The sequence below is a fragment of the Myodes glareolus genome, chromosome 26 (assembly GCF_982192425.1).
Source record: "Myodes glareolus chromosome 26, mMyoGla1.1, whole genome shotgun sequence".
NCBI lineage: Eukaryota > Metazoa > Chordata > Mammalia > Rodentia > Cricetidae > Myodes > Myodes glareolus.
In genome coordinates this window covers 23,199,181-23,214,810 of record NC_142051.1, presented here as the reverse complement: position 1 = coordinate 23,214,810, position 15,630 = coordinate 23,199,181, and the positions used below count along the sequence as shown (strand labels likewise).

The window sequence follows — 15,630 nt, the reverse complement described above, 5'->3', positions numbered from 1 at the left end:
CTGCCCTGTTGTGTCTGTCTCTCATCTCTTGAATCAGTTATGTCAAGTGTGTTTTGAAATATTATTGGTGTAATTCTTCTTGGTCTTGTTCATTTTTGTGACGTTGTAAGTCTGCCTGCCTACCCTTCCACTCTCCCTCTTTGCCCACCTTTTCCTCCTCCTCCCTTTCTTTGCTCTCTCTCTCTCTCTCTCTCTCTCTCTCTCTCTCTCTCCCTCCTCCTATTTCTCTCTCCATACCTGTGTGTACTTGCAGAGGGCAGAAAGTATAGCTCACCCCAGATGTCATTTTCCTTCTTTTTGAGACAGAGTCTTTCAATGTCCTGGTGCTTGCCAAGTAGACGAGACTGGCTGGTGAGTCAGCCTTAGGGATCCGCCTGTCTCTGCCTCCCTACAGCTGGGATTATAAGCATGAGCCACCGCACCCCAGTTTGTCTTTCTTTAAGAACAGGGTCTTACGACCTAGGCTGGTCTTGAACTTGCTGTGTATCCCCAGTGATCCTCCTGCCTTTGCCTTCCCAGGGCTGCTGGCAAGCAGTTTGCATCCGAGGGCATTATGTGTTTTCAGAGTTCCTGTCTGCCCTCCTCTCTCATCCCCTCCCCTCCCTTTCCCCCTTCCTCTTGTCTCTAGAAACTTCGACCTCTTGAGGCTGCTAATCTCACCCTTAATTGCCAGGATGACCTGGAACCTCGGCCTCCCTTCTCAGACCACTGAAGGACTATAGGTGCTGGTCTATGAACCTTTTATGCTTGGTAGGCAAAGTCATCTCCCAAGTGAGCTACATCTCCAGCCCCTAGTCTTGATTTTCTAAATTTATTTCATTAACATACGACTTTAAAAGGCATTTTGGAGGACCGCACGCCTTTCTGTGCTTAACTGATGGAAAGATTAGAGGCATACCTGTTGGCCGTTCTTCAGTGTTATGGAGACGTTTGACAGAGTGGGACGATTATTTGGAAGTCGTTAGGAACTACAGATACGAGCTTCTCCCTCTTCCCTAAGGCTGAAGTTACTGACACAGAGACTCACAGAGTGATGGGGTTCCACTCCCCCCCCCCCCCAAATTGCTGTCACTGTCCGTAATAAATCATCGCGGCTCTATGGAAAGCAGTGTCCTGTCCTGATACGAAACACACTGCTTGGGGGCTGAGAGATGGCTCAGAGGTTAAAAGCACTGGCTGCTCTTCCAAAGGTCCTGAGTTCAATTCCCAGCAACCACATGGTGGCTCACAACCACCTGGAATGAGATCTGGTGCCCTCTTCTGGCATGCAGGCATACATGGAGTATACATTATGTTGTATACATCATAAATAAATAAATCTTTAAAAAAAAAAAAAAAAAAGAAACACACTGCTTGTCTCAACTGTGTGTGATTGGGCAAAATCTAGGATACCTTTGGACTTCTTTGTTTAGCCAAACTGAAATTCAACCTGGTCCTCTTTTGGTGGCGACCTCCACATCATGAAGGGTTAACTTACTGGTGGTGGAGAAAATACACCATTGTAATTGGAAGTCTAGGCCTGGGTTCAGTTCTTGCCCATCTCCTTGCTCTGGACACTTTAAGAGCAAAGGCATGCTAACATAATATCAGGCAGTGTCTGTAGACATAGGGCTGATTTCTTCCAATAGAAAAAGGCTCTGTCGGCTGCAGACTGGTTATTTCCAGTGTGTGCATACATGCTAGCATGGACTTCCAGCTTTGAGCTGGCCTGGCCCTCAAGAGTTCCCTGCCCTGATGCATCTGTCTTCGTTTAACTCTGAGCTCTTCCCAGGCCTGCTCTTCGTTTCTTCAATCTCTGTCTGTCTGTTTGTTTTATTAGTAATTGGGATTAAAGGTTGGTCACTCACTGGTGACCTTGGCTTCAAATGTATTTTGCCAGGCTGTTTGCTTAGCATGAGAGTGAAGCTAAGTCTTCTCTGTGGCCCTCCCTATCGGAAGTGGCAGCGGGAACAGGAAATGCCCCGTCCACATAGTTGACATCTCTCTGAGCTTCAGTCCCTGTTTGCAGTCCCGTAGCTCCTAAAGGATTAGCATTCACAGCACCAACATCTAGAGGAGTGGTGTGGGGAGGAAGGAGGGAGATGGGAACAGTCTTAGCTTCGGTGGTTGTTCTATTTTAATAGGACCGAGAGAAAGGCTGCATCTCAGCATTGCCTACAGCGCTGAACCACTCAAGGAGATGGGTCTTTAGAAATGAAGACTACAAATGCCAATAGGAGTTTGGCTTGATGTTGTAGGGAAGGCCGCTTATTGATTTCCTGGCTGCCCAGACTCCCGAAATAACCACACAGAAACTGTATTAATTAAGTCATGACTTGGCCAATTACTTAAGCGTATTGCTAACTAGCTCTTACATCTAGAGTTAACCCATCTCCATTATTTTATATTTTACCACGAGGCTTGTGGCCTACTGGCAAGGTTTCAACATGTCTGTCTCTGGCAATGGCTCCATGGCTTCTCTCTGACTCCTCCTCCTTTCTCCCAGCATTCAATTTAGTACTCCCCCCCACCACCACCTAGCTCTACTCTACTCTAGCAAGGGCTCAAGACAGTTTCTTTATTAACCAGTGGTATTCACAGCGTACAGAGGGGAATCCCACAGCAGCTTGACAGCGTCCTTTGTGAGTGGTTAGGATAGTTTATTTCTGGTTTAAATTTCTAATGTAATACCGACAATGGTCATAGAAAATGAAGAATCAAACGCTTTCTTATTTTTAGCTGTGACTTCCTACAGCCTTTGAACGTGATCATACCAGTTTTTTAAGTAAATGCTTTCTGAGTCAGTTAAATTTAGAAAATAGTAGAACATAGAAAGAAATGGCGTGGTTGAGATCCTTTGTGTTCCGCTCTTTTCTATGAGCTGTTGAATCTTACTCTTTTAATTTTTTGAAGGTGTATGATCATGTGACACAAAATTCAAAAGGCATAACTGTGTGATTAGAAGTTGTCAACCACCTGACTGCCTTTCTGGAAGCTACTAGTATTTTTTTTCTACATATAACTTCAGAACTAACCTACAAATCTATCCATCAGTCTCTTTTTGGATACAAAATGTTCTTAAAAAAAATGCCATGTATGTTAAAGGCTTTGTCCCATAGCAGTGTTCAGTTGTGACTTTGACTTCATCAAAGGCTGAATCTATTGGTGCATACATAATCAGATGGCGTTATGCAATATGGTTCCTTGTCCAAAAGGGGGGGGGCGTGTCCTCTCTTCAACCTTTATGAAGTAGGCGATGGTGGCTCATGCCTTTCATCCCAGCACTCGGGAGGCAAAGGCTAGCCAGGTCTACAAAGAGCTAGTTCCAGAGCTAGTTCCAGCTAGCTAGGGCTGTTACACAGAAAAACCCTGTCTCGAAAGAGAGAGAGAGAGAGAGAGAGAGAGAGAGAGAGAGAGAGAGAGATTTGCCTGTTTGTTCTCAGTGGTGTTTCCTGAGTGGGCATTAGTAATTTTTACTCCAGAACAGTCTCAGCTTGCTGCAAAATCACAAGGAGATCCAGAAAACATTTTCCTTCTAAAACTGCTCTCTGAATACCTTATTTTCCTGAGAACAAGGCCTACCGAGCCACCACATCGCTTCACTCATACTCAGGCCTCAGTAAAGCTTCCCAGTGGCCCCAGTCGTGTCCCAAGGCCGAGCAGAGGAATGCAGCTCAGCATCACATGCGGCTGTCACTGTCTGTGACTGTCCCTCAGTCCGAAAGCGCTCCGTCGGCTTCCCGACCTTTCCCATCCCTAGCCCGTTTGAAGATTTTAAAGACTGCAGATGAATTGATGACATAGCCAGCAATTTGGGTTGTGTCATGTTTACTTATCGGAAACTCAAGTTAAAAAAGAAAAAGAAAAATAAGAAGAAGCCGAGAAAGTTTCCTGCACTCAAACTGCTTATAGAAAGAACAGTTGAACTTGATCCTCATTTTGGAAGCTCCAGGGACCTGTAATGAGATCCTTTGACAAACCCCCCAGGTCTGTCACACAACCGATTTCAAGTGTCCTTTTCCTGACATAATCTTCCTTGCAAGGGTGTCGTTTATCCTGCCAAAGGGATAAGGAATACCTGTGTAGGGCTCTGAGAATGCTGGCAAAGCACCAACTGTTTTGCCTAAGTTTAAATCAAACCCTGGCTTCGTCGGAACGTAGAGCAGTCAATAAGGGCATCTCAGGCGCACGGTCCTCACAGGTGCAGAGGCGGTTGAGGGCCCCTGGTGTGGAAAGCATACGTGAAATGAGATCAGGGGAACGCAAGCCTGGGGAGATTAGTTCACACACAGAGTGGACTTGTTGAGTTTAGCAGTAATTACTATAGTTATTGACGAAGCGCCCTAGTAATTATAAAGTTAGTTAGTTCCTCTGCTCGGGAATTGCGTGCGGTCATGGGAATGAAATTTTGAACTACCCGGTCTAAGGTCGAGTTTATATTTGTGTAGAAGTCCATTCTTGCATGAAGGAACAGTGGACCGTCCCAAGAAGTGTGGTGCGCTTACACGGGTAGCTAGAGTTTATGTATCTGTTCTTTCCTGTTATTCTCTGGAGACCCTAGTTTTTAGAAACAGAGAATCTGTTTTACTTAATTACAACATTAAAGCAAAAGACGACCCTTCCTCATTTTAGGGGATGCCGCTCTAATGACAGATGGGGGAGAAATGTCGCAAACATCTGGCCAAGGTTTTGTTGCTCTCTCTGCATTAAGGCCAGCTGATAGCCAGGCTAGTGAAAATGGCTTCGCAGTAGACATCATCGGAGGTGTCTCCGGAAGTAGTCTGAGTTCTGTTCATGGGGATCAGTCCCACCCAGACACTCCAGGATCCTGTCAGGTTTTGTTTGTTTGTTTGTTTTTTGTGGTTTTTTTTTTAACTGCTGACTGATAAGCTTCCCAAGTGCGTAGGGTTTTGTTGGTCTTGTTGTCTTTATTTTGCTCTCCTATGATATCAGAGAAAGTGATAGCTGAGAAAATGACTTCTAGATTGGGTCAGGAACAAGCGACCAGAAGCTCATATTTTACTTACGAGACAAGGAATGCAAATGAAACATCAAGATAAAGGGTAATATGGGGAAAGTTGATAAAGATTTTATACCCTACTGGGCTTTCTAAATCTTTACCAACTTGGCACTGCAAGCCTGTTGTGCCAACTGCACCGCAATAATCCTACAATACAATGGGCATTGCTGCTGCTTCCTCTTGGGGCACTGGGGGAAACCTGAGCCCCGAGTCCCAGCTGCCTGCTGAATGGTATGTCTGGTTGGAAGGTGGCTTAGCTCTTTCTCCTGAACGGTGAGCCGGACTGCGGCCAGGGTTGTTATGCCGTGGAGTTAATGGCAGTCGGTCGTTAGGGTTTCGCCGTGGAACTGGTCAGCTCATAAAGCGAGCTTATTCTTTCTCTTGAACCAGGCCAGAAATTCTTTAATTATATAACCTCCCTTAGATGTAACACTGTTGTCAGTTTGAAAGGGGCTCACGCGTAAATTTGACATGTTTTCTTAAGATGTAGCTGAAAAAGGATGAGAGGAGCCCAGACCCATCACAATTTCTGCCTACAGATTTGCGCTGTAATGCCCCACCCAAGTTAATATTAACCTTCAGCAGTCTGTCTGTCTCCTCTTTTTTTATTTTTGTAGCTTAGCATCATCGCAGTAAAATGTACTTTTCTCAGTTTTTATTTTTAGCTATACTTTTAAAAAGTCAATTTCTCTCTCGTTTCTCTCTCTCTCTCTCTCTCTCTCTCTGGTGAGTTTTAGGTCCTTTTAAGTTTTATTATTTATTTATGTGTACGTGTATATCTGTGTAAGTACAACTGCCAACAAAGGTCAGAAGAGGGTGTCCAGGAGCTGGGATTACATAGATGGCTGTGAATTGCTAGTTGGGAGCTGGGATTTGGACTCTAGTCCTCCTATAGGGACAGGCAGTGCTCTGAGGACTGAGCCACCTCTCCTGCACCATTTGCTTATTTGGTTTTGTTGTTTGTTTGTTTTTTGAAACAGGGTCTTTCCATGTGGTTCTGGATGTCCTAGAACTCGCTCTGTCGGCCAGGCTGACCTCGAACTCACAGAGATCCTCCTGACTCTGCCTTCTGAGTGCTGGGATTAAAGGCTTGAGTCACCAGACTGACTCCATTTTTTTTGCTATTGTTTTTTTTAAAATGAGGGCATAATAAAAGACAGGGAAATGGTATTAAGACAATAATAATTGTCAGGTTGGAGAAGCACCTAAGGGGCAGCATGCTTGCTTAGCATACTTGAATCCCTGGGATTGATTCCTCTGCCATAATCTGGGTATAATGGCGAACATGTATGATCCCAACAGTCAGAGGTGGAGGCAGAGAGATGAAATGTTTAAGGTTCTCCTCAGCCCCTAGTTAGTTCCAGGCCAGCCTTATCTATGTGAAACCCTCACTAAGAAAGAAAGAAAGAAAGAAAGAAAGAAAGAAAGAAAGAAAGAAAGAAAGGAGGGAGGGAGGGAGGGAGGGAGGGAGGGAGGGAGGGAGGGAGGGAGGGAGGGAGGGAGGGAGGAAAAAAACGAAAATTTTAACAATTTTTTTTTGAATACTCATGCTATACCCCATATTTGTTTAAGATATTTTGGCCTGGAGAGATGGCCTAGCCCTTAAAGGCTAGGCTCACACCCCACATCTTTCCGTATTTAAAACATGGTTGGTTTGGGCTGAAAAGCTAGATTTGGGTTTGATCAGCTGTGTGACGCGTTCCTAAGCAGAAGTGCGACTGCTCGACACGATTCTCCCGCAGCTGCTGTCCTGTTGTTCTGCAATCTGTCGGTGTGTCCTGACGCACACACAGCTGACTTCTCATCTTTTCCTTTCCAGGACCCGTCAAGAACAGTTCCAGGCAGATACAAGAGGTAAGAGTCTTGACTTTGTATCTTACAGACTTGAGGCCACTGCCTGTCTTCATGCTGACCCTACTAACTAGAACTGCTTTGAGTCACTGTCTTCAAAAGCAAAAAACCAAAACCTAGATATTGTGTTTTTTAGAAGAAATTCCCTTGTAGACAGAACTCTAGCCTCGGTCAGCCCCGGCTTGTTTCTGACCTATCCCAGAGCCTTTGAAAGTCATCTACACTGTGGATCTTCGTGCGTTTAACATAGAAACTTAGAATTGGTTTTCCTTTGTGCAGTTGCACACTGACAATACAAGGAGACCACGTGTGATGTCATAATGCCATAAAGGTCATTGACTTAAACAAGAAAACTGGGGAGCCAGCCTGCCTGGGCGGTGGTGGTGGCAGCGGTAACAATGGCGTTGGTGGCAGTGGTATATGCTGGGGAATGGTTTGCTCTTGGTCATCTTTCTGTATTGGAGTCAAATTCTCTGTCCTTATATGGGCACTAACTACACTGTGAAGGTGTCCACTCCCATGACCCCATGACCCTAATTATACCCCAGAGGCGTCCTCTCCACAGCTGTCACATTGGCAGTCAGGGCTTCTGTACCTGTTGGATGCACCGTATCACGTCACCTTCTTCCCTGTGGGGACCACAAAGGCTGCAGAGTGTGCTCTGATTAGATAAGGGTTTTGGTGAGATATTAAGATGTTCAAGTGACTCTCAGAGTTGGCTTATGTGGTAGATACAACATCTGCTGGCATTTTATAGATAAAGGAAGGGGGGGGAGTTATAAAGTAGAGTACTTTCCTCAGAACACAAGCCAAGCTGATAGCATATATCAGATTTGAGGTCAGACGGTCTCATTCCAGCTCATACACTTACTAAATACAAAAGATCATCTGTCAAGATTTACATGTGTAAAACCTTTGCTTTTGTCTTTTCATACGTTAAAGTGTAAGACATTTGCTAATAAGAACTCGCAGTTTTATTACCAAGCAAGCAAAGTAAAATGTGATTGTGTTTTTACCTTTGGTGCCATCTCTGAGAAGGGGAAGGATGAGAGGCCCAGTGTGGCAGGAGTTGAACGAGCACGCCCCAACATCCGTGACCCACAGGAACCTCTCGGTGTTGGCTGTTGCTTTTATTTTCATGTCTGCATGTGCCTATAATGACACATGCTTCCTTAATCTGGAGCTGAGTAGTTTTTATTTACCATGACTAGATTAATCCAAACAGAATAAATTTTCTTTTGCCAGAAACCATGGCCAAGTGGCTTTGGCCTCTGAACCATTCACAGACATATTTTCAGAAAAAGAAAAATTACCGTCGTTGTTTTGTTTGTTTGGAAAGCAAAGATAAAACTGGATAACTTATCAGCTGTGTTATAAATATGTAATTCTAATCAAAATTATAAATGGCACTTTTATATTTGTGTTCTTGAATTAGATTCAGTGAGGGAATATTTAACTCCCCCCCCTATAAATTCTCTCCACGGGGCTGGAGAGATGGTCCACAGTTAAGAGTGAGGACTGCTTTTGCAAGGGAACAGTTCAGTTCCTAGCACCACATCAGGGGGCTCACAACTGTGGGTAGCGCTAGCTCTGTCACCCTCTTCTGGCCTCTCAGGGTACTGCACTTATGCATGCACACACACACACACACACACACAGACAATAAAGTCACACTCACACACAAACACAACAGAGATGCACACACAGATGAACACAGACACACACCCAACAGTGACAACCATAAACCGTCCTTTTCAATGCTGCTATCAAACCGCTGTGTTAAATTAGTAAGAAATTGTTTCCCGTGGTGAGTATTTTTAAGGTTTGAAACCATTATTTTCTGTGTGACATGTTCATCTGCCTACACTCTTATTTTTGTGGCCCAAACTATGTGATTTGTTACTTTTTAGCTCTTTAACATTACTAAAAATACTTTTAAACCACCAAAGGACAGGGGAATGGTGAGTTTGAGGCCAGCCTGAGCTCTTTAGCGAGAACCTGCTTAAATGAGTAAATAATGAAATTTAAATCTGTAGTCATTTTTCATTGAGGCATAGTGACTACTTTAATGTGGTCTAAGAAGCGCAGTGTAGAGCTGAGGGTATATGTCTGAGATCAACCGTTCTTTAGCTCCCAGGACTATCTGTCACCGCCTGTCAGAGGGTCATTACCTCACTAATCTGTCAGCAAGTTGTAGCAGCGATCAGAGAATGGGAGTCTCTTCACGAGGGTGTCTCCTGACAAATGGGGATGACAGAAATGAGGAATGGCCTAAGAGATAAAACGCTGCCATCACGTTAGACAGCCTTTTCTGTAAACCAAATGACTTGTACGGACACACAGTTGGCACCGACTCGGGAAAGTCTCTAGGGGTTTCCAGTCTCTGGCCCGGCATGCTCTCCTCTCTCACTGACTCCACGCCTGTTGTCACCTACGAATGTTGAGAGTGCGGGTTTTGTTTTTTTTTTTTTTTAGCTCCATGAAGCTTCAGGCTGGCCATGCGGCGCCTAGACTCCGGTTAGTTCATCTAGAAAGTCCTGTGCACGCTGGCTAGCTTTCCATTTTAAATTTCACGTGTGGAGATGAGACTGTGACATGTCTCATACTCAGTTTGGGGAAAGATGGGACAACGGTTGGTATTTGTGGGCTTTTGTTTCCCCAGTGTACGATGCTGTCAGTAGAGTCTTTACTTGGTTAGGTTCCTAGTACCTTGGTTAAATTGGAGGAGAGAATGCAGGTCCTTAAGGCCTTGGCAAGGGGCTTTCTTTCTAGGTTGTATCGGGCTGCTTGCAGTTGAACGTGGAATGCAGTCAACAGGTAGTAAAACTTTCCTCTTTCACTGCTGTAGTGACTCCCTGGGTGTTCAGAGCACGTTTGGTTTAGTATTAGCTGTTTACTAGTCTTTTAGGATGGCGGGGGGTGGGGAGGTTCGAGACAGGCTATCTCTGTATAGCCATGACTGTCCTGAAACTCCCTTTTTAAACACAGGTTGACCTCAAACTCACAGAGATTTCCCTGCTTTTGCCTCCCATGTACGGGGATTAAAGGGGCGTGTCACTACGGCCCCTTTAATAGACAATTCTTTTTTTTTTAATTTTTTGTATTTATTTATTATGTATACAATATTCTGTCTGTGTGTATGTCTGCAGGCCAGATCTCATTACAGATGGTTGTGAGCCACCATGTGGTTGCTGGGAATTGATCTCAGGACCTCCGGAAGAGCAGGCCGTGCTCTTAACCACTGAGCCATCTCTCCAGCCCTAATAGACAATTCTTAATGCTCTTCCTAGGCAAGTTACATAAGTAGGTGTAACAGTGTGTAAGGTCCCTGCATGCCTGTTGTCCAGTCAGCCTGATAACAACCCGGGAGGCTTCCTACCTGTAGAGAGAAGGGCTCAGTTCCGTGACCTTTCCTTAAGTCATTTTCTCTTTGGCCAGAAATCGTGCTGTAAGAGAAAACCCGCAGGCCTCGCCTACCGCGTCTGTAGTTAACGGAACTTTATCATTACTTTCCTTCTCTTACGGTTTTCTTCAGTTTCTCAGAATATAGGGGCTGATCCTCACACGCTATTGTTTCATGCCTTTAATTAATTAATGTGCTATTGTTTGTGTGTATATGTGAGGGGAGCGTGGCTGGGTGCATGTGCCAGCACGAGCCTAGGAAGGTCAGAGGGCATCTCTGTAGTTGTCTCTCCTTCTACCTTTCTGTGGGCTCCAGGGCTTAGAGCCAGGCGGCCAGGAGGACGCAGCATCACAATGCGAGCAACTTCACGGATGGACTCCTCTTACCATCTTTCGCTGGGATGTTAGGGTGGAACTTGGCTCCCAGGCGTGTACAGTGAGAGGCTTTTGCCCATGGAGACCTCTTTTCTGCCTTTTAAAAGCAGTGTGGACTTCTTAATGGAAATGTGACGAGTGCAGAAAATTGGCATTGATAAAACCTAATCCTGTCATCCCGAGTCCCCTCAGCCCCGCAGTGGCACATGGGTGCCTGCAACTTAGTTTCCAGTCATGTGAACTGTGGCTGCTCTCAGCTACAATGTCTCTGCCTTTGGTTTTTTTCGAGGCAGGGTTTCTCTTTAGCTCTGGAGCCTGTCCTGGAACTCGCTCTGTAGACCAGGCTGGCCTCGAACTCACAGAGATCCGCCTACCTCTGCCTCCCGAGTGCTGGGATCAAAGGCGTGTGCCACCACCTCCTAGCCTTTTCAACATACACAGCACAGGGATGCACAGAAAACCTACAGCTGTAGGAAGCCACTGCTGCCTGTTTTATTGGAGCAAAGCGTGAGCGTGCGTCTTAAAGGTCGACGTTCTCTTCAGAATCAGTTGCGTTGTAAAGGCAGTTGCTTTGGAAAGGCAGTTTGTCCTGGGGACAGACTTTACCCTTCCTCAGATTTCACATGTTATGCACGTAGTTTTGATTGGAACGAGTGTGAGGTGGGCAGGTAAAGTGGCGCACACCTTCAGCTCCGTAGGAACGTTCAGAACACAGCCAGGTGTGTAGTGCCCACGTCTGTCAGCCAGCTCAGTGCGAAAGGCAGCCCGCTTCTCCTGTGGGTTCTGTAACTTCCAGCCTGGCTTCAGCCCATCCTTTCCCTCCCTCCTCTTCCTCACACTGCACAGGAAATCACGAGCTACATGAAAGTCTTGTGACGCCAGCCATAAGCATATTTTACCTCTTCGTCATAAAATACCACCTGTATGTATTTCTTGGGTATTTGACATATTTAGGACCATGGTAACATTTCCCCCCTCCCCTACCCCATTTAATGTGTCACTGAAAGTAGTTTTTGGAGACTATGTCCTTAGCTTCATTTTTTCTATACTCCTACGGCTTGTGTGTGTGTGTGTGTGTGTGTGTGTGTGTGTGTGTGCGTGCGCACTGTATTTCACAAGCACATGTTGCAGTCTGGGAGGTTTACCTCTGGGTAGATGGCTTAATAAACTAAATCTTTGCCTTTGTTTATGGGGAAAGACGTCTCTTCTATAACATAAATGTATTTGATTTGAGATACTCTGAAGAAACACTGAAAGAGTTAAACTTTTTGTTTTGTGTCTGCCCTGGTACCAGCGAAGGCCAGGAGAGGACATGAGACCCACAGAACTGGACTTAAATGATTATGAGTACCATGTGGGTGCTGGGAGCCAAACCTGGGTCCTCAGCAGGAACAAATGCCCTTAAGCACTGAGCCATCCCTCCAGCCCCTGAACAAATATTCTTAAATTTATACACGTCGAGTACAGAAAAGATGTAGGGACAAGGTGGCCTTAGTAGCATCCTTAGTTGGCACTGTAAAGGTGGCCTCCTTCTGCTTCTAAGCCCGGGAGCCATGTGAGCCTGGGGTAAGTTAAACTGGACAGAGACAAACCAGGAAAAAAAAAACAAAAACAACTTTGAATAAAAAAAAGGTCTGGAAAGACAATCAGTACTTTGAGATAGGTCTGTGGCCCTTTAGTGGACAGCGATTCCTTTTTAAACTATTTCCTTTTTCTTACAGTGAGTATGTGTCGCAGCTTTAATGGAGTCTGGGTGTTGGCTTTGAGCTTTAGTTGGGTGTGCTTGCACTTGAAGGAAGGGAAGGATGACGGCAGGTTGTGGGGCTCAACAGGATGGTGAGAGTCTGGGCGAGCAGAGCCCAGCTGTGTGTGGTGTGCTCACCGGGGGACTTAGAAGGTCGTGATCTGCCTAACACTTCTGAATGCTCGATACCCATTGTTTATTAAGGTTTTACCCATGAGTCTTGTATTTCATCCCATTGCTGAGCTTTCAAATGGCTGTATTAGTGGAAAATTCCTCGGACTGTAATCTCTTAATGCTACCAATCTCGTTCTCAGGATGGCTTTAGAATAACAGTGTTATTTTTCCCGAACACAGCAGCGCCCTCTCATCTTTCCACAGAAGATGTGAAAATTCCCAGAAGGGGCAAAGCTTCCAGTAAAGGGGGCTGCTTATCTCCAACGATCCTGCTTTCTTTTCCCTTTACTGAACATCCTCGTCAATATCTCTGTGGCCAAGAGTAAACAGTTCTTGTTGGATCGTAGGTTTGTATTAACATTCCTAACTGGAACATCACAAACCTTTCGGGGTTCATAAAGCAATTTTTTTTTTATTCTGAATATTTTCCATTGTGCATATCCGGCCCATAAAATAGGTTGAAAACATTTCTGTTTTAGGATAAGCAGCTAAATTTGGCAACAAAATCAAATAACACTATCCGTCATGATTAGCGCCTCATTTCTTTCAAATCTAGCGTGTGTGATGGCTGAAGAGCTGACTTAATGTTTTTGCAATTATTCTGTGCTTTTACACACACATAGGGTTTCATTTATGGATCAACATGCCTATCATTCAAGGGTCTGACAGCTAATAAGTGAAACTCCTAACACTTGGTTTTGTTGTTTTTTAACTGATGTTTATTTGTTCATAATTACAGAGCACAGTAATAATTTACTGAATGTGTGTGGTGTAGTGATCAAATTAGGGCAATTAGGATATCCATACCTTATGTTTATTATCGGCCTATTTTAGAAATGTCTGTACTCATATGTATTCTGAAGTATATCATAAACTACTGTGGACTAAATTCCCCTACTGTGATCTAGAACACCAGAGCAAATTCCTCCTATGTAGCTATGTGTTTGTATACATCATGTAACCTCCATTTCCCCCCTCCCTCTCCTGGTCTCTAGTGACCACTGCCTTCCTGCCGTCTCAGAGACCAACCTTTGTGCCTGGCCTCCTGTGCCTTTCACTGCTGTGGCTTTCATGTCTCCACAAATGACACCAGTTTGCGCCCTTTATTTTGCTGACACCAGGACACTCTCAGTGTCTCTAGCTGCATTTTCTTTTTTGTATTGGTTGAAGTTCTTAGACAGTTTCATGCACATATGAGTGCATTTTGCTTACATCCTCCCTCGCCCTCTTCTATCTCTTCCACCCATATATATATATTTATATATATTTACTTATTTATTTATTATGTATACAATATTCTGTCTGTGTATGCCTCATTACAGATGGTTGTGAGCCACCATGTGGTTGCTGGGAATTGAACTCAGGACCTTTGGAAGAGCAGGCAATGCTCTTAACCACTGAGCCATCTCTCCAGCCCCTCTTCCACCCTTTTCATCCCGTCCCCATCCTTTTATTTCTTGTGCCTGCCTTCCTTTTGTCTTCTAATCCTTCATTGATTGAGTGATTCAGTTTCTCAATTTCTGCTGGCTTCTTCTTTATATGATTCTTATCTCTGCTAAACTTCTCATTGATAGCACAGCCGTGCCCTTCACCTGTTGAATTATTTACTTATATTCTCTTTTATCTCATTCGGTTTCCTTGGGACCATTATTTTGAATTTCTTTCCAAGAACTTCATAGATGTCTTTTATGGGCAGTGGTTCTCAACCTTGCTAGCGCTGGGACCCTTTAATGCAGTTCCTTGTGTTGGGGTGACCCCCAGATATAAAATTATTTTTGTGGCTACTTCCTAACTCTAATTTGCTACTCTTACGAATCATAATGCAAATATCCAATATGCAGGATATCTGAAAAATGATCCCCTGAAAGGATCCTTTGACCCAAAGGGGTTGTGACTATTATTGAGAACCACTGTTCTAGAGTTATTTTGTCCTATGGGACATACGCTACTTTGTGTTTCCATGTTCCCTGTGTTCTTACGCTGTCTCTATAGCTGCTCTGCTGTCTTCTTTCAATTTTATGTAGTGATTTTCTAGGGGAAATCTTTTCCCTTTACATGAATTGAAGGGGTCGTTTAGATAGATATCATGGCTTTGTTATCAGTGTAGAAGCGTAGCCTCCATGATATTTTTTTTTTCCGTTATGTTCATCATTGCCTGGCCCATCTAAACTGCAGGTGTTTGTGGAAGCAATTGTTCAGCTACGTGGCGGACGTGGACACCGGGAGTGTGCGGCCAGGGATCCTGCTAAAAGACAAGTCCGGGTGGCCGTGGTCCAGGTGTGAGGCTGGGGTGCCGTTTGCAAAAGGGCAAACGTGCAAAGGTGAGGGTTGGTAGTTAGGAGATGACTGACTACAGGTGGGTCCATCTAGGATGTGGCAGAAGTAGGTGCTGATGGCACCAAGCCCTCTGCCAGTGTAACCTGCAGTGCCCCATGTTTTCGGGCTCCACGATAAGATCAGCAGTAACTCCGAGACGTCTGGTGTCGGGTCTCTAGCACGGGCTCACAGGCTGATAAGAGACATATTAGGCCTCTTGACGGCCGCAGCCGCAGTTAAGCACCAAGTAGGAGGAGTTTGAAGGAGATAGAGCTTTAGGCGTGAGCCTGCCGGAGCTGCGCTATCTAATCTTGAGGCCCAGCGTGTGGCATAGACTTGTGTTGTAGGTTCACAGCTCTGCGGCTGATCTAGCCAGGTTCCTGAGACTGCAGCTTTCTCTGCAAGTGTGTTCAAACATTTGCGAGCGTGGAGGGACGACGAGGAGCAGCAGCTTCTGTCCATAGAGCAGCGGCTCCGTTCTTCAGACGGCTACCTGCTCTACGGGAATTTGGACTCTAAGCAGTTGGAGAGAGATCCCAAGTGTGTGTTCGTTCTGTGAATTAAAGCGGGCCTACCTAGATAGCAGTCAGTTCTTCAGAACAGATTCAGAGCTAGGGAGGACTGGGGAACTCTTGTTTCAGAACTGGAGTGCATGGTGATAGTCCCTGTTAGGGTTTAAGTAAAATGCTGCAGGTTCCCAAGTGGCAGCGGGTCCCGAGACCACGGCAGGCCACAAAGGCAGCCGGGTCCCAGGCAGGGAGCCCCCGAG

General features: G+C 45.1%; 1 protein-coding gene across 1 annotated transcript in view; it reads left to right on the top strand.

Moving 5' to 3' along the window:
• The window catches only part of Pawr (pro-apoptotic WT1 regulator), an 86,164-nt gene that overhangs the window by 57,000 nt on the left and 13,534 nt on the right, over window positions 1-15,630 (top strand). The window contains exon 4 of the mRNA XM_048418337.3: window positions 6,819-6,853. Coding sequence (XP_048274294.2) covers window positions 6,819-6,853 — 35 coding nt within the window. The remainder of the gene's footprint in view (window positions 1-6,818; window positions 6,854-15,630) is intronic.